Below are 19,836 nucleotides of genomic sequence, written 5' to 3'. Positions count from 1 at the left end.
TGTGATTAATTCAATCAAAAAATTAAATGCTGTCTATTTTTAGTCCAAATATTTGCTACAATTAAAAAGTGCTCAGGGAGTACAGAAGAGAAAGGTAACATGGCTAAAGTAAACTTCCCATTTAAACAAATAAATATTTACAATTACAGAATGATAGCAGATAGGCTGCTTCTATAATTGTCTCTCAGCATTCTGAGAGCTTACTGCTGATAAGCTAAATTTATTTAACGTGTATGAATGTGTACAATTTTATTTACCACACAGGATTATATTTTGTATACTGTTCTTTCCCATTCAGTGATGCAGAGCAATTTAATTAATATTAAAACAGCTGAGTTCAGTTTTAAGTAACAGGCTGATATTGTATGCTCTGCTCAGTTTAATAAGCTGCCAGTAATCATCAACAAAGAATTTTTCAGAGGTTGTGGAAGGAGTAAGTTAACAATATGTACAGAGCCTACTTGCCAATATGCTAAGATGCTGAATGAAAAGGAACATATTGATGGAGAGTATGCATAGCGGTAAGAAAATAAAGAAATGATATTTCCTTATGGCAAGTAGGCCAAACACAGAAGAAACAAGATTACACCAGAATAAAATAAAATAAAATAAAATAAAATTTTAAAATCCCCCCCGCTTAAGAATAACTAAGAAAAATAAGAACATCAATTTCTTAAAATAAATCAGAATTTTTAAAAAAAGAAAAAAGTCCTAGAATTTTAGTCTAGATGGCAAACAGATCACCATTACTAAAAGAATCTCTCATTTCTTAAAAGAAGATCGTTCAAAATTTGCAGCCACTATATTTTTTAAAGACCAGCAAAAAACTTTTGGTATAACTATAGATAGAAATGGCTTAGGAGAATTCACAATGGTGCTAAAATTATCTAGATTACATAAGAGGAAGAACACACTTCATAAAAGCATTGTGTAATATTCAACCCTCATGTAACCATCAGTTTGTGAGTTGCCATGACAGACACTATTTGTCTTCAATTATTCTATTTCTTAGGCATCAGTTCAGTTTCTTTCTGACTTTTTCCTCACTCATTTGCTAGAGATAGAAGAGAAATTATATATTCAGAAACACATATTCAAGGGTTCAGTTACATGTTGCTTTAGCTTTAAACTTTTCTAAATTACTTAAGATGTAGTAATAATAAAGGACAGCTGAAACAAAAGAGCTGCTTGTATTAATCTTGACAAGTGTATCACTTCCTAGTAAAGAAAATCAAAAGCAAATTAAATTGGAAGCATAATGCCAGGCAAATACACAAGTAAGCAAACCATAGAAAAAAAAGTGTTTCAGTTTGAAATAGTTTGAAGCAAGCAACAATGCTAACTCAAAAGATACTAGAGCTATTAAAAGTAGCAAAACAATTTTACTACATTTTCATTTTGAAGTCATTTGAGAATACCCATTTTTAATCTTAAAATATGTTACTATTTTCTCTTTTGCTTTGCTGTTTCTTTTAATCTATCTTTTCTTTCCCATTTCACATTCTTTTCCTCAAAAGTTGAAAAACACAACCTTGATGGAAGAATCCAGAAATAACAAAAGTGCATAGAACCCAAGTGCATTCCCGTTATATAAAGGGGAATATGTGTACAAAGGTGTTTCATTAAAGCTTAAAATGGTTATAAAACTTAGTCAAAGTTTAGGCAAAGTTCACAAGATTTATTAAATCACCTATTGGTAAAGAATGCCTGGATGTCACTCTAAAATAGATGTAATTACATTTGTTTAGTTGGTTTATCTGAAAATAGAAATAAAGCTGAAACAACCTTAATTCGAAGCATTATAACCATAATACATCAGATGGTAAGAAGGCTACTTTAAATCTGAAGAGAAAATGCACTTTAAACTCAAATACAGTGCTGTCAATCGAATCAAGAGAAATCATAAGCCTGAGGCAAGACTTCACATGTAACAGAATCAGGTCCTCTGGAGTTAGAAGGCTTGGACACTTTCCACTACAAAGAATTGGACTTAAAATGTACTGCTGCTGTATCTTGTATCTATGTTCTATAGTTCCCATCTATGTCTCTTATTTAAAGTTACCTCTTTTACACCATTATAATTTACTGTGCGTAGAATAAATGCACCAAAGAGCTAGCAGGTTGCAGTCAGTAGCAGCAAGAGTGTATTGCTATAGAATTATAGATTTATACTACAAGTGTTTAGGAAAGCAGAAAAATTATTATTATTATTATTAGTAGTAGTAGTAGTAGTAGTACTACTACTAGTAGTAGTAGTAGCAGCAGCAGTAGCAGCAGTAGTAATAGTAGTAGTATTTTGTAACTTTTGGTTCACAATGGGATAACCCTTGGAAAATGCGTTCTCAGTCAAACATTGTTTCAGATTGCTATGACTATTAAGGGCCATAGCTTTAGCAAGTCAGGTTAGTATCATTAAAGCCAATGTTGTAAAAAAAATATATATATACTGCTACATGAATGGTTAATATGATTTGTGTATCTACATGCCTCAAGACAACATTAAAATATACACTGAGCATTGAAGACACATATCTTTCTTGAGTTATCCCTTTGAATGCATTATTTGGGTCGTAAAAAATAAATCTGTAGTATATATCACCTTGCAGCGTTCCTAACAAAGTAAATGCAAGTGTATTTTAAAAGAAAAAGTGTAAGAAGCTATTTCATTTGAATCATATTCTAATGATAAAGGTAAGTAAGGTAAGAAAGGAAGAAAGGAGGAAAAGAAGAAGTGAAGGAAGAAATTACACACTAACTTGGCAGCTGACATCCATTCCCGCCTCCAGAAGCACCTGTACAACAGCTTTGTGGCCATTACGTGCAGCAAGATGCAAAGGAGTGTGTTTTCTTGTATTACAGTTCATCAGGTTTGGATATGCTTTGATGATCATTTTTACAACGCGCAGACGTCCATAAAGTGCTGCCAGATCCAGAGGTGTTTCTAGTTTGTTGTTCCTTATTGTAGGGTCTGTTAGCTCTTCTAACAGAACAGCAACTACTTCTGAATGACCATACTGAGCTGCACAATGCAGTGCTGTTTCATTTTCATTGTTCTGTTAAAACAAAACAAAAGCTTCAGAAATCCATGTTTAATCACACAACAAAACTGCTCGGCTTCTATAAATTGTCTCCATGAGATCACTACACAGGCAGGATTTGCAATATAATGTATGGTAATGTATGTTAAATGCTTCAGAATGACTCCACTAAAACTTTACTAATAGTACATTAATACTTCAGCTTTGTGTCTCTCAAGCAGATCAGGTCCCTATGTGTCCACATTGTTCCCAATCCATTTTTAACAACATGCCCCAAAATACCTTGCTGCTCATGATATGCCAAAATATGGTACCTTTCTTGATTCAACTGTTCCTGAAATCATAGCTGAGTCCTTCTCTTAGAAAAACTCTCACACCTGAGTATCTCCTCTCTGTATAACGGTTTTAAATCATAGCAGTTTGCTATTAGAGTAGTGAAATTACAGAGAAAAACTGCATAATGAAAATGTACCAGGCACAAGGCTAGATTCATATATCACTATAAAAGTTACTATCAAGCCAACCATCAAAGCTTGGAAGAAAGCAAAATAGCAACTGTAGATATAAAAAAGACTTAGCATATCACGTAAGTCTTCGCAGGGCTCCAGGGAGATCTATGTGTGCATTTTAAGGCATATGAGTATTTGTATGCTGTGGATTGAATAAGTTTTTGCTTTATAAATCAATGTTCCCCAAGTCTTTCCCCAAACACTATTTAATAATCTTAATAATAAGTAAATATTGCGAATAAGCAGCGTCTTCTTTAATTGTTTTCTTCCTGTTCTGCCTGTATACTTGCAATCCCAAACAGACAAATAACTTCAGGCACAGAGGAAGGAAATAATTTATAGAGCTCTCTGAATTCTATATGCCATCTATATTATTAATATATCTTATGTAGTCTCTATGAAACCTTAAAATAGACTAGACACTATAAATTTTAAAAGTGTGTACATTGAGTGCCTCTTCTGATATATGATTTATAAAATTTTGTGACAGTTTTGAAAATGTTGTAAAAGTGGAAAGCCAATAAGCTAATGTGTCAGAAAATAACACAAATTCAGAAAAGATACTAGAGAAAGGTAGAAATATAATTCTAAGAATGGAGAAGAAATAAATCTGAATCCATAGGCTGTATTTCTCAAGGAAACCACTGAAGAAAACTCTGGGGACAGAGAACTGAAAATAGAAAAAAAGATTTGTCTTTTGAAAGACAGAAAGGGTGAGAGAACCAGAGAAATGAGGCTTTGGTCTTTTACTCAAAAGCTAGCTAGGATAAGAAAATCCATGTTGCACAGTAATATCTAGGAAGGTGGAAAGGGAGGAAACTTTTCTTTCTTTTTAGTAACAGTGTTTCTAATTCTATAATCAAAAACTTAAATCTCGAGTTTATGGTTTTAACACTGCTGTCCTTTTCATCTCGTCTTGTAATTTAAAATGACTCAGGTGAACCTGGGAGACAGAAGAGACAGATTGATACATTCAGATAAATCAATGTTGCAGATAAACTCTTCAGGTGTCTGCAGCACCACACAAGATCCTAGAGACTGGAATGCGTTTCCTGATAAACTGCAAGACAGAAGCTGGAAAGTGGGAAGAGACGAGTAGAAAGTGAGAAGTTTCCATCGGTGACGTGGCTTGATGACTGGTAAGTATTTGAATCATCGTGCATTATTCAGACCACCGCATGGCCTTTCTCTATTACATAGGCATAAATTCAGGATAAAATATGTGCTATCACAATACTACGTGGCTGCAACGATCTATCAACTACCTGTGATATGCTCTTTGCGCTCTAGTGACTTCTAACGTATCCTTTATAAAGTACTGGGCAAAGCAATTTTTTTATGTATGGTAGTATACCCACAAATCACAGGCATAGTTTATTAGAACTTATTTTTAGATTTTCAATATTTCATGGACAGAACTGCATAGATAAACAGGCAATCGCAGTCTAATTTTGTGTACAATTACCACAATTATGTATGAAAATCAGATAATTGCACATAAAATGGCCAATTATGGTAATTTGTGCCTACAGTTACTGTATTTACATATCCAATGGAAATAGTTACACAAAAAAATTAGATGTATAACTATATCCACGTTCGGTGAGGTAAATACCAAAATGCACGTTTACTATACAGTTGTCAAACACATATATATATCTATCCAATATCTGCTTGTGTTTGAATTTTTTTCAAGTCTTTATGGATAATATATAAATTATCTGGAATATTGTGCCAATAGTCTAATACTGTAGTTTAAAAGTATTCTGATTAAATTTCCTGAGAGGCATAAAAATTAAATTGGTTATGACCTTTTTCTCAAAATGTGGTGACTGGCCAGAATTTCAGCCACAGATAAAGACACATAGAGACCAACCAGTCCAAATCATTGCTGCTGCACAGCGAACTTAAATTTTCTCCCTCTAAATAAAGAATATCCAACTGAATTTTCATGCAAGGGCATATTTACAGAAAAGTATATTTTAAAACACCATAGTGCATAAAAGCATCTGTAAATCTGAACAAAATGTTATTATTTTCAAATGAACATTGTTGAACATTTTTGTTCATTTCTTTGCATTTCCCAAATTAAAGCTACATTTCAGTTAATGACAAACCAAACTGATTCAAAATTTAGAAGAACTAGGTATCACTGAAATAAAATAGAAGAATCCAACCTGGACAAACACAATAATTAAATTACCTACACATGTGCAGTCAGAACAGGCATTGTATATATTGTGTTATCAGAGCTGAGAAGTACTACCTAATTAAAACTCAATAATACAACATCCTTCCCTCTTTAAAATGTAAATTAATCAACTCAACTCAGGTATAAAAGACAGAATGATTCTTAACTTTCAAAGAGAGAATTACAACTTGTTTAACTGTCCTCTAAATTTATCTGCTTTGACAATTTAGTACTAATTACATAAAATAAATCACCTTGGAAGCAAGAGGTTTTACTGAGGAGAGAGGACAGAGTTTTTAAGTAGGTTTTGACAGTCTGCCATCTTCAAATTTAAGAAAAGAGGGAATGCCTACCAGATAGACACAGTTGGTCCAGCATTCCCAGAGAGACCCCTAGGATGGAGGATGCTATTACAGTGTCCAGTGTATTTCCTGGACTGGAAGAAACATTATCTTCCTCTCCTTACCACTCATGGAAAGATGGACATGGATGTCTCAGTCAGTGCCATGAACTTCCTCCTTCAGGCATTTGCTTATAGAAGACATACAGTAAGAATAAACACCCCCCCACACACACATGATGATATTTTAAGAGTTATTGTTTAAGTTACGTGATTTCCTTGGTCCCAAAACCACTGTTACTTCTGACTTGTCCTTTGTGAGGTCAAAGCTAATGCAGGTGTAACGCTATTGATTTTAAAGTACTGTTTGTCCTCATATATCTAAAATAGCTTATTATTTCAAAGAAATATTTGAAAGGCATAAAAAATTATTCTTGAAGTAATTAATAATAATTTATTACTATTGCCTACATTTTCAGTCCCATATGTAAGCAGTTTCTGGAATACAGAACGTTTATGGGCTCACACTCATTGCCATGAGCAGTTAACCTGCTATGAAAATACAAAAGTCTGCATGCAAGTTACCATTGTGTGATTAGATCTCCAAATCTGATATCCAAGGGTTAAATAATGCATCTAATGCTGAAGAAACAGACTAGAATGCTTTTAGAAATGTCAGATACTTCATCACATGTTAGAAACTACAAGATAGATCCTAAGACTGAATGACTCAAGGAAAAGAAAGATCTAGAAATCAGAACCAAGATGTACAAAATGTAAGACAGGAAGAGAAGACCGATATTATGCAAAAATAGTATAAAACAGTAGTCCCTAATATTCACAGTTAAGGCATCTTATGATTCAGCTTTTAACCTTCTGTAACTTTCTTCTTCATTATTTGTTACACAGGTCTCCTCATGGGCATGATCCTGTCATTTTCTAGCCTTTTTCTGAGCCTGTTCTCTTCCACATACAGTCAGAACTCAGACTTCTGTTGCTGCAAACTGAATTGTGCCTTCACAGCATTGTGTCTGGTCAGTACTGCAGGCTGTGCTACATCATTTTGCTATTGAGAACACATGCCACCGCAAAATCTAGAACATCTCTTAAGGTCTATTCATTAGAAGACAGATTAGCAAATACGTTACAATTATTGTAGCTTGGCAGTCTGATAGTGAAGAGGTGCAGGAAATATCAAGAACATGAATGGCTCTCATGAATATTATATAGGCCCTTGTAAAGACACTATTAAACACTGGGTATATTTAGGACTTTTACTGCATAGTTGTGTAGTTTAAAGCTCCTAAAGTCCACGCAAGTACTGTACAAGCAATAATGACTATCAAGTAGTCATTTCACAGACCTTTCCAAAGAATGCTCAACTCCTTTATTATCTAAGCACTTTTATGATGAACTTGAAAAAGGAGACTTCCTAAATCACTGAGCCATTTCTTTGTCCCCTAATCCCAATGTCAAGTAACTGAGCAAGACAATACATCCAAGACAGAGAAAGGACTGATCTCAGGATAGTCTTACTTCATCTATTAAAACAGGAAGGTAGTTTCCTGAGAAGTTCCACCAACAAGTTAATCATTCTGAAAAAAATAAGGAAGTTTGCCTGATTGATTCAGCAAGTAGCATGTCACTGTATTTAATTACAGTGGGAAATAAAGTGCTTTCCTGGATGTCTAGGGCAAAGGCTGAACAATGTTACAACAGCAACTCTGAACACAGCCAAGAATGAGGAGAGCTCTTGGGAAAAGCATTGTGACTTTATCATCCATTCTCCTTCAGGAAGGGAATGGGTTTTACATGGTGCATAGATTTTTACGGTTTCTGTGGAAAAATAGCTAACAATATCCTTCTTCTTATCACAGGTCATCAATGAACATGTCTAATTTGAAAGTAAAGAAATAAATAAGAAGCCCATAAATTTCCTTATCAAGAGCTCTCTTAAACACAAAACCAAGCATTAGAATTTAGACATCCCTAATATTTCCAAATATATTTTCAAATCTGATTTAAAAATCCAAGCAGTTAAGACAAGACTAAATATTTTCCTTTTTTTGTTCTTCTACAACTGTAATTGTACAGACAAAAAAACTATTCACAACTTTGCTTGCATTCAAAAATTTAGAAACTCGAGAGTTCACACCTATTAGGTATTTAAAAGAAGCTGTATATTGTCTCACTGGATGTATTTCTCTAACTTTGTTGGGGTTTTTTTTAATACCTACCATTCCTGATTGAATTTTTTCTTTACTGCATGCTATCCTGCTCCATTTCTATTTTTTCCTTCTTAGTGCGGTTTAAGCCTCTGTATTCTAATCCCTAATGAACATTCCAGTAATGAGTGGTGTCCCCCTAGGGTCTGCACTGGGACCAATATTATTTAATATTGTCATCAATAACATAGATAGTGGGATTGAGTGCACCCTCAGCAAGTTTGTTGGTGACACCAAGCTGAGTGGTGCCGTTGATACACTAGAGGGGAGGGATGCCATTCAGAGGGACATTGACAGGCTAGCAAAATGGGCCCGTGTGAACCTCAGGAAGTTCAACAAGGCCAGATGCAAAGTCCTGCACCTGGGTCAGCGCAATCCCCAATATCAATACAGACTCAGTAATGAAATTATTAGGAGCAGCCCTGCAGAGAAGGACTTTCATCAGGATACTGATGGATGAAAAATTGGGTATGAGCCAGCAATGTGTACCTGCAGCCCAGAAAGCCAAATATATCCTGGGCTGCATCAAAAGAAATCTGGCCAGCAGGTCAAGGGAGGGGATTCTGCCCCTCTGCTCTGCTCTTGTGAGACCCCACCTGGAGCACTGCATCCAGCTCTGGAGCCCCCAGCACAAGGAGAAGAAGAATCTGTTAGAGCATGTCCAGGGGAGGGCCACGAAAATTATCAGAGGTCTGGAACACCTCTCCTATGAAGAACAACTGAGAAAATTGGGGTCATTCGGCCTGGAGAAGGAAAGGCTCTTGGGAGACCTTATTGCAGCCTTTCAATATAGAAAGGGGGCTTGTAAGAAAGACAAAGACTTTTTATCAGGTCCTGTAGTGACAGGACAAGGGGCAATGGTTTTAAACTGAAAGAGGGTAGATTTAGATTAGCTATTAGGAAGAAATTTTTTACGATGAAGGTGGTGAGACTTTGGAACAGGTTGCCCGGAGAAATTGTGGAAATTGTGCTCCGTCATTGGAAGTGTTCAAGGTCAGGTTGGGCAGGACTTTGAGCAACCTGATGTAGTAAAAGATGTCCCTGTCCATGGCAAGGGTGTTGGACTAGATGATCTTTGAAGGTCCCTTTTGACCCAAACCCTTCTATGAAGCCTTTTTCTGAGCCTGTTCTCTTCCACATACAGTCAGAACTCAGACTTCTGTTGCTGCAAACTGAATTGTGCCTTCACAGCATTGTGTCTGGTCAGTACTGCAGGCTGTGCTACATCATTTTGCTATTGAGAACACATGCCACCGCAAAATCTAGAACATCTCTTAAGGTCTATTCATTAGAAGACAGATTAGCAAATACGTTACAATTATTGTAGCTTGGCAGTCTGATAGTGAAGAGGTGCAGGAAATATCAAGAACATGAATGGCTCTCATGAATATTATATAGGCCCTTGTAAAGACACTATTAAACACTGGGTATATTTAGGACTTTTACTGCATAGTTGTGTAGTTTAAAGCTCCTAAAGTCCACGCAAGTACTGTACAAGCAATAATGACTATCAAGTAGTCATTTCACAGACCTTTCCAAAGAATGCTCAACTCCTTTATTATCTAAGCACTTTTATGATGAACTTGAAAAAGGAGACTTCCTAAATCACTGAGCCATTTCTTTGTCCCCTAATCCCAATGTCAAGTAACTGAGCAAGACAATACATCCAAGACAGAGAAAGGACTGATCTCAGGATAGTCTTACTTCATCTATTAAAACAGGAAGGTAGTTTCCTGAGAAGTTCCACCAACAAGTTAATCATTCTGAAAAAAATAAGGAAGTTTGCCTGATTGATTCAGCAAGTAGCATGTCACTGTATTTAATTACAGTGGGAAATAAAGTGCTTTCCTGGATGTCTAGGGCAAAGGCTGAACAATGTTACAACAGCAACTCTGAACACAGCCAAGAATGAGGAGAGCTCTTGGGAAAAGCATTGTGACTTTATCATCCATTCTCCTTCAGGAAGGGAATGGGTTTTACATGGTGCATAGATTTTTACGGTTTCTGTGGAAAAATAGCTAACAATATCCTTCTTCTTATCACAGGTCATCAATGAACATGTCTAATTTGAAAGTAAAGAAATAAATAAGAAGCCCATAAATTTCCTTATCAAGAGCTCTCTTAAACACAAAACCAAGCATTAGAATTTAGACATCCCTAATATTTCCAAATATATTTTCAAATCTGATTTAAAAATCCAAGCAGTTAAGACAAGACTAAATATTTTCCTTTTTTTGTTCTTCTACAACTGTAATTGTACAGACAAAAAAACTATTCACAACTTTGCTTGCATTCAAAAATTTAGAAACTCGAGAGTTCACACCTATTAGGTATTTAAAAGAAGCTGTATATTGTCTCACTGGATGTATTTCTCTAACTTTGTTGGGGTTTTTTTTAATACCTACCATTCCTGATTGAATTTTTTCTTTACTGCATGCTATCCTGCTCCATTTCTATTTTTTCCTTCTTAGTGCGGTTTAAGCCTCTGTATTCTAATCCCTAATGAACATTCCAGTAATGAGTGGTGTCCCCCTAGGGTCTGCACTGGGACCAATATTATTTAATATTGTCATCAATAACATAGATAGTGGGATTGAGTGCACCCTCAGCAAGTTTGTTGGTGACACCAAGCTGAGTGGTGCCGTTGATACACTAGAGGGGAGGGATGCCATTCAGAGGGACATTGACAGGCTAGCAAAATGGGCCCGTGTGAACCTCAGGAAGTTCAACAAGGCCAGATGCAAAGTCCTGCACCTGGGTCAGCGCAATCCCCAATATCAATACAGACTCAGTAATGAAATTATTAGGAGCAGCCCTGCAGAGAAGGACTTTCATCAGGATACTGATGGATGAAAAATTGGGTATGAGCCAGCAATGTGTACCTGCAGCCCAGAAAGCCAAATATATCCTGGGCTGCATCAAAAGAAATCTGGCCAGCAGGTCAAGGGAGGGGATTCTGCCCCTCTGCTCTGCTCTTGTGAGACCCCACCTGGAGCACTGCATCCAGCTCTGGAGCCCCCAGCACAAGGAGAAGAAGAATCTGTTAGAGCATGTCCAGGGGAGGGCCACGAAAATTATCAGAGGTCTGGAACACCTCTCCTATGAAGAACAACTGAGAAAATTGGGGTCATTCGGCCTGGAGAAGGAAAGGCTCTTGGGAGACCTTATTGCAGCCTTTCAATATAGAAAGGGGGCTTGTAAGAAAGACAAAGACTTTTTATCAGGTCCTGTAGTGACAGGACAAGGGGCAATGGTTTTAAACTGAAAGAGGGTAGATTTAGATTAGCTATTAGGAAGAAATTTTTTACGATGAAGGTGGTGAGACTTTGGAACAGGTTGCCCGGAGAAATTGTGGAAATTGTGCTCCGTCATTGGAAGTGTTCAAGGTCAGGTTGGGCAGGACTTTGAGCAACCTGATGTAGTAAAAGATGTCCCTGTCCATGGCAAGGGTGTTGGACTAGATGATCTTTGAAGGTCCCTTTTGACCCAAACCCTTCTATGATTCTATGAACATGTTCTAATGAATATCTTTACCATATAAGAACAATATGAAGACAAATAAAGAAGGCATTGTCCCATAAATTAGAAAATACTTTTATTAAGATAGTATTTTTTCAAAAAGACAATTTTTGTAAAAGTTATTGGGAAAAATTCTGCTGAAAATTACTCACTGTGAATAAAAACCAAACCTACTGAATTCCCATTGAAATCGACCTTCACTTACATGGAAACAAAATAAAAAAGTAATTCTGTAATTTGGTTGACTACTTTGAATAAATGTTTTCTTCACATTTATTGCTGCAATTGGCTCAAATAAAAAAAGATTACCTCTGCTCATTTTTTTCTTCTAAAAAGGGTATAAAAAGAGTTGCAAGGGAAATTTGGAAATTCATCCAAATAGTCTCTAATTTAAGGGGAGGGAGGGGACATCAAATGCAGAACATGAAAATGATTGGTTTTGCAGGCTAATTTGGAACTGAATTGTACTTCTGGAAGTCTCAGAGGTGTCACTGAAAGAAGCATATAATGTCTGTGCTTCATTTTGATGACTTGGGGAAGACAGTAAATATGTTAGATGTTAGGTATTTACATATTATGAACACATCCTGAACTCTTTACATTTCAGAAGAAGTGTCAAGCAGCATTAAAGAAATGTGAGTGGGGTTTATGACAATTACAGTTCAATGCACTAAAAGGCTACAGCACATTAAATACATAAATGTAAGGAAAAAGACATGCTATGTGCATGAAGAAAAACAGACAGAATCACAGAACAGTGAACATCAACAAGAAATTTCAGAAGTGTTCACATTTTTTCCTGTAAATGTTTTACTATTCATATTCTTTCAATATATATTAAAAATATATTTTGAACCTTATATTTATTCCTGATGTTATTCACCTTTTTTGCATGTGATTTCCTGCACTAATACCAAACACTACATATTGACCCATATGTGGCTGTTATTTGTTATAATTTTTTTCACAGATTAGAATTTCTTATCAATTATGTCATTTTATTATGAGAGTTGCCATAATAAATATTTGTGCTACCCAGATGTCTTTACATAAATAAACATGTAAGTAGTCTGACAGCTAGCAGCACACCTTTTTATTATATTTGGTATTAATGTACTAACAAATCTTGATCTCATACTACCTACTTGATCTTCATGCAATTTATAATTTACATATTTTCAAGTCTTCATCAATGAATTTAAACACGTTTTGTAATTTCACCGTATTTTGTAATTTAAAACATACATCATGCATGTCAACTAAGACACCTATATCAAACAGTGATAGAATTACTCTTACATAATTGTTATGCTGTAACCATTTTCTGTGTGTAGAGTTGCCAGTCTACATTCCACCCCCCCTATAAAATAATTGTCATTTAACTGTTTGCCTCTTTACTGTTTTTTTTCAATTTTGTGTAATAGGAACAGTAGGGGGCATTCAGAGCTTTAGATGCTGGATATGGCTGGATATGATCCTATGATGCTAGTTAACTGCATTTTAAATGCGTAGAATGCAGTTCAATTAATTTACAGTATACCATATTAAATCCATTAATTCATGTAATAGACATTTATGCATCATAAGCTTCTCATTTACTTCTTTGTTGTGTTGTTCATTACTTTAAGTTTTTAGAAGCATTTATTTTACATAGAATTTTAATAAAATAGATTAAAAGCAAAGATGTATTACAAATTACTTGCAACAATTTTTAACTAATGAACAAAATTATTTTCTTAAACTGAAAGCACATACATTCTTAATGTGATCCTTACAAAAAAAATCCAGGAAAAAAAGTCTGACTTGAGTATATTTCTTGCTGCAGTGAAAAAGTGTCAGGAAAAATGGCTACCCATCTCCCCAATTCTCAGAAGAAAAAAGAAGGAAGAAAAATAGCCCAGGATTTCTTACAAGCTGTAGCTTCAGCTCTGTAGATATGTGTTATACAGCCTATCAGCAAATAAGCAAAAGCCTCAGAAACCTACAGATTCAATAATGTACAATGTTGGGGTGCGGATGCCACTCTGGTGTTATTTGAAGATATGTGGGTGGAGATGGCTTTATATCAACATGGCTTTTCCCTCATTCCCTTATATGGATAATATTCTCCTGTGTAGAGTGCTAACTAGAACAGGAAAGTCAGTGCCAGCTAAGTGGTCCACCTACTAAAGCTGGCCACTGTCTAGAGTGGAACGCCGGGGGATTTATAAGGTCAGAACCGTGTATTGTATGAGTTTAACTTCAAAGTTTAATATGATCAAGACTCTCTTAAGAGACTTAAGGTCCAACATTTCTCGTGAGGATTGCTGACACATTTTCCATTACAAAGCTTTTGGGAAAAATATATAAAACAGCAGGAGATCTAATGACAAGACCTTTTTTGAGGCAGTGGGGTATAGAATCAGAAGCATCCCTGCTTATTTGCTCCAGCAATCAAACCAGAGACTGGACAGCACACTAATCAAGCTTGAGAATATTCTAGAAATTTGGACATATATGTGGGGTTCAGAGGAAGTAGGATTGAGTTTGTATTTCTCTTTCTGATCTTACTGAAATATCTTTTTCACTATCCCTGCCTTGAAGTTCCTGCATAGCTTCCAGTTTTCTATCAGTACAGTATGAGGAATCTCCTTAAGCAAATGGATAGCCTGCAATCAGAAAGTTGCTTTTTCATTTTCTTGCAGAAATAAAACAAAAAAACCCCTTTCTCCTTGACAAAAGGTAATCCTACAGTTCAGCTGGTTTCATCCTACCTGCAACAGCTTATGAGAATGAGAAACTCTGAGAAACTCCTAATCTGCAACTCAAACCACAGAATGACAAGTTTTGGGTTTTGTATTTTTTCTTGGATGAGCCAGGGTATTATAGGATTTCCTGGAAGACTGTCACATGGCTGTTGTTTTATTTTCCTATATTTCCTGCACTAATACTTGATATTCATACTTTGTATGGATTCCAATGGCTAAGTGTATACCTCAAATATAAAAAAGATTATTCAAGGAATGGCAACTCACACTGGTTAAGAGTTTGCAATTTAGGTCTAACATTTCATATTTTCTCACAGTTTGCCTTCCAGCCACATTAAGGTAGACACTGAGAGTGCAATTGATTTGTTAAATTGTACTTTGCCATTTGAGGTGCTGTAGGGTACCTCACCTGGTGTTCATCAGCCACTCCACAAGGGCATGGAAATTCTGAGCATACCTTCAGGCCAATGCAGATGTGTCAGTTACTGCAGTTTCTGTGTTTGAGCAAATGAATCCTGCCTTACTTTTGGTCACCAGAACAACCCTGTTGGCTCCTGTTATTACACTGACTAGACCTCTGTGGAATAAAATGGTGCATGTACAGGCAATGTAGACACTAAAATTTAGATCTGAATCTGGAGCTGACTTCCACCTGTACATTCCAGTAACTTCCTGATTACCCTGGCAAATTCAATAGCTTATGGTGACTACTTCCAGTCCTCAAGCAGTACAGCTGACTATAGATGGTGTCAGATTTTAATCGCCTTCTTTCTTTCTATTTCTAAATACTAACCCTACAAATGGACCATATAAGAATATACAGAATGAAAACAGAAGGTGTGCCATAAGTTTGACAACAGAATGCAACATATTTATCCTGCCCTTACCCATTGTAATACTCTCATCATTTTTTCCAAGTATTTATGTGTCCTTTCTGCTGCACATGAATACCTGCAGTCCATCTGGTTTGTCATTTATCTCTGCATATCAGTTCATTTACAGTACACTCAAAATATACCAAGAATATGAATTTTATCTCAAAGTTTTTCAGGAATTTAATATCTAATAAAGTTAAAAAGACACAGAGTTTATACAAATTTACATCAATATATAAATAAGATGCATAGTTAGAGTATGTCTTCATACAGTTTTTCAGAAACAAGCAGAAGGTTTTTCATACTTTTAAAATCTAACTTCTTTTAGGTCAGTGTATCCAGAAGAAAGATAACTGGTATGCTTTTATTGGATGATTTTATCAGTCTTGGAGAAGAAATTACTGAAACAATGGAAAACAGTTGTTGGTTTTTTTTTTTCTAATTTGACTAAAAATTTGCCAGACCTAAAGAATATGTGCTGCTCTTTTCTGATGATGTACACAAATATTGTTTATCACTTCACCTGTTCATTCACTCTGGAGTGTGATGGCCCATGATGGATGAGAATCTTCACAATGTCTACATCTCCTCTCCAAGCAGCCAAGTGAATAGGAAAATAACCTTTATTATCTGCCACGTTAGTTGATGCTTCATACTGAAGTAATTTGAGAACTATATCCCTGGAAAACAGGAAGTAAATCTAAAAATTGACGGGAAGCTTATTTTATTAAGTTTTTACATTAACATAAGTATTACCGAAATTTTTACCCTGAATAACAGAGAAAAAACTGTATTTCAAGTGAAACTGCTACAAAAATGAAGACCAATCATTCCTAAGAATAAAATAGATAGTAAAACATAATAAAAATGTTATTCATTGTAATGATTCTTACTTCTTATGAATACCCATCAACAATATTACCATCAGTTCTCTGAATCTGTTTGCTTCAACAGGATCACCTGGCCATGGAATCATTTTTAGAATTTTCCAGTCAAGGCCACGTGCATGTTCCTCAAGACAAACTTTCCAGGCACTAAAGTCAGAGAAGTACTCCTATCCCCATCATCCCTGAGTTCTGGAGGTAGGGAGGCAAGAGGGTAGCTTTATGGACACAGTTCTTGCAGTAAGGCTTGAAAGTAATGAGTTTTCTTCTTTAAGGCATTACCTCAAAGAGCTATTTTGGAGGAAACAATTTAATGATGATCTAGTTAGATATATACTATCTTCTATATATAGGAATAACTGCTTCTACTTTCATTTCCTACACCCAGCTTCCTTGAGCAGTGAGGAAAAAAGTTATTTTTATTATTTTAATTCTTGTTATGTTCCTTTCAGTATGTTCAGTGTGGCTTATTATACACTAAGTGAAGGATTAGTATAAGCTGGTATATTGCACCCCTGATTTTTAAGCAGTCTCCTTTATTTAAATTCAAAGGTTAAACTTAAAAATTAACTGAGTGGTATGACCATTGCTTACCAAGTGTGTCAAAAAGTAAATCAATTCTGTCTTATTTCTCCATTTTTCCTCTCATAGTTTGACGCAGTCAGGCCTCATTAGTTATTAAGTTAATAGCATCTATGATCCACTGTGGGTAGTTCTATGCACATGTTTGCTGAATATGGGAAGACAGGCCTTACCAATTTTGCTCAAAAAATTGGGGGGGGTGGGGGTGTGTGGAAGGAGCTCGATGCAGCCTATGTTATCACTATAAATGAAGGCCTTGATTACAAATGAAGACAGAAGGTAAATCCCAAGGCAATTGTTCTCCCAACCTTGGTGGAGCCTTTTTTAATTGCCTATTGAGAGAAAAATGTGGCAAACAAAAGCAAATATACCCAGGTCAAAAGAAACTCCCAACTGTCTAAAAAGGGAGATACTGGAGTCATCACATCTAAGCTTTGAGGGAGACTTCAAGCTGGATTTTGCTTACTCCTGACAAGGTCAAATAACATGATAACAGCCAAGAAAGAGCAGCTCCACTACAGAATGACTTTTGCTACACCAAAATTTCCAGAAAAGTGACTCCCAAGACTTTTTAGTACAAATAAGGTTTGAGAGACTTCTCATATCATAATAGTTGGTCTTAATGTAGATGGTCTAATGAAGGCTAGAGATACAGAGCAGTCTGAAAGGGACACAAATCAAAGGAAACAGAAATTGAAATACGTGGGGGGAAAACAACAAAAACACCCTCCACAAATGAAATCTACAGATAATTATATACAGCAACTATTGGGAAGAGTCTCCCGCAAGATTCAAGCTACAAAATAGAAAATAGGTCTCCTTCATCCTTCATGAATGCCCTGACCCATCACACTTCTCTAGGGTGAGTCTTTTTTAGTGCTCTGTCGGAACCTTTTCATTTTGTAGAAATACATTTCATAGTGAAGACTGAGAGTCCTTAGCCCAGTAACATTACTGGGGTAAGTAAAATTACTTAGAGAGACTGAGATTCAAGTCCCTGCCCCAGATATGACTTAATTACTTATATAAAGCAGAATAGTTTCAAAAGGAAAGAACTATCCCAGAATAACCAAGGAGGAGTGAATTCATCACATACAACGATCAAGCAGGGACTTGAACACTTGTGTCCAACAAGTGTCCCAGCCACAAACTATTGATTGGGTCACTAAGCCTTACATTCTCACTTTTCCTGAAAAACTTTGAAATCTCTCAAGTTCACTCTAATGTAAAGTGTGAAAAATTAAAATCCCCAAAGTTTTCAAAGGACAAGAACTTTTCCTAAGTGGGAAGGCTCTTTTGTCAACAGATTGTACCCAATATTGACTTTGAATATCAAGTTTCAAATCTGAAACAGAGTTAAAGCTTTTCACTTGTTATTTGTGGTGACTAACGGAATTACAATCACCAGGTGTCTGTCCAATTCTCTTGCTGACAGTGCTATACCACTGTAGCAGGATCAGCATCACAGCTTGGACAGCAGGTCCTGAACCATCATGATTTATCATGAAATGTCTTGTGATGTGGTTTCAGTTTACTTTACTATAAGCTATAAGTGCCATGTCGGTAACTGCTACTGACCCTGCTGTGAGGGTAAGGGGTCACAGCAGCCAGCGGCCGTTATGACCTTTTCAAAAGCTGCAGTTATATCTGCTGCTGTACCCAAGTCCACATCTTGAAGGTCTCTCTGACTTCAGCAGAAGTTTGGCCAACACTGTGTCTGAAGATGCTATTTGGCTTTTGTATGTTTTGGGATTTTATAGTTTATATTGCTAGGATTCACTTGAAACCTCTGATATATTCAGTGTTTACACAGCAATGTTTTTACTTTGCTGGGTAACTATTGCTTTATAGTCAGTATTAAACACACTACAACCATTTTTTTGTCTATTTAAAACCAGAAACCTTTGCAAGCTAAGGCGTGGGCTTTTGTCAGTCAAAAATGTGCAATGGCACAAGAAACAATCCATAAACTATAAACAAGAGGAATGTGATTTTCTCCCTTTTTAAAAAAGGCTGAGTTTAATAGACCATATTAAGGACTTAGACCTAATTCCATAGAGATAAAATATATTAATGGATGATTCTGAATCTGGCTACAGAACTGAAATTTTGGAAAACGCACAATATCGAACAGTAGTTTAACTTCATTCATTTATTCAGAAACAGAATACCCTATAAGCAGGTTTCAAGAATACAATTAAAGACACATCCTAAAGGTTTAATTTTTCCAAGGAAGAATGCAAAAATTGTGAAAAAAGTAAACTGAACATATAATTATTATGAATTCATATGTTATCTTATGAACAGTCTAAAATCTCATTAAATTTAGTGCAAATCACTCTCAGTTTCAGTTGGTTTTGATCAGTTCCTTATCTTCCACAGAGGAATAATACAAAGCCTTAGGTCAAAATTTTCCTTAGTGAAAATCCAGACAGTGTTAACACTGTCAGTTTACAAACAAGATAGCTGGACTACGTTAAGTGGGGCAGGTCTTACCTTGGTTACAGTGGGGTCCATCCCACTGGAACTTTATAGACCTCATTAAAATCTTTTTTTCTTGTTCTGCCTTAATAACAACATGTAGTTGGCAGCATAATACAGTGGAGGTAATGTGTAGCAAGGGGCAACATGTAATAACAGAGGCAACATGGAACAAATTACAAGGTGTAGTAACAAAATACGTAGCGAAGTTCCAGTTTTTTGCTGACACATCAATGCCTTTAAGAGTTCACCTGCACTGGTATGCCTGTGCAGTACCCTTCAGGGAGGATTTTGCAGGCTTTCCTCAAGCTTGTTGAGACATGCATGTGGTAACTTGGATGGGCAGCAGGGAGGGAAAAGCTACAAGTTCCCATACAACTTTTCTGCTTTCAAGTGTCTAACTACAAAATATTATCATCACCCTACTTTTACTTTGATAATGATT

General features: G+C 36.0%; 1 protein-coding gene across 3 annotated transcripts in view; it reads right to left on the bottom strand.

The window, feature by feature from the left end:
- The window catches only part of ANKS1B (ankyrin repeat and sterile alpha motif domain containing 1B), a 449,446-nt gene that overhangs the window by 377,439 nt on the left and 52,171 nt on the right, over window positions 1-19,836 (bottom strand). For 2 of the 3 annotated variants that reach the window (XM_035901046.1, XM_035901047.1), the window contains exons 3-4: window positions 15,968-16,124; window positions 2,757-3,053 (exon numbers count right to left, since the gene is read on the bottom strand). In XM_035901046.1, coding sequence (XP_035756939.1) covers window positions 2,757-3,053; window positions 15,968-16,124 — 454 coding nt within the window. Of the gene's footprint in view, window positions 1-2,756; window positions 3,054-15,967; window positions 16,125-19,836 lie in introns of those variants that run through there. The other variant, XM_035901048.1, reaches the window with a different exon arrangement.

Source organism: Egretta garzetta, unplaced genomic scaffold (assembly GCF_000687185.1).
Source record: "Egretta garzetta isolate BGI_Z169 unplaced genomic scaffold, ASM68718v1 scaffold38, whole genome shotgun sequence".
Lineage (NCBI taxonomy): Eukaryota > Metazoa > Chordata > Aves > Pelecaniformes > Ardeidae > Egretta > Egretta garzetta.
This window is presented reverse-complemented; position numbering and strand designations above follow the sequence as displayed.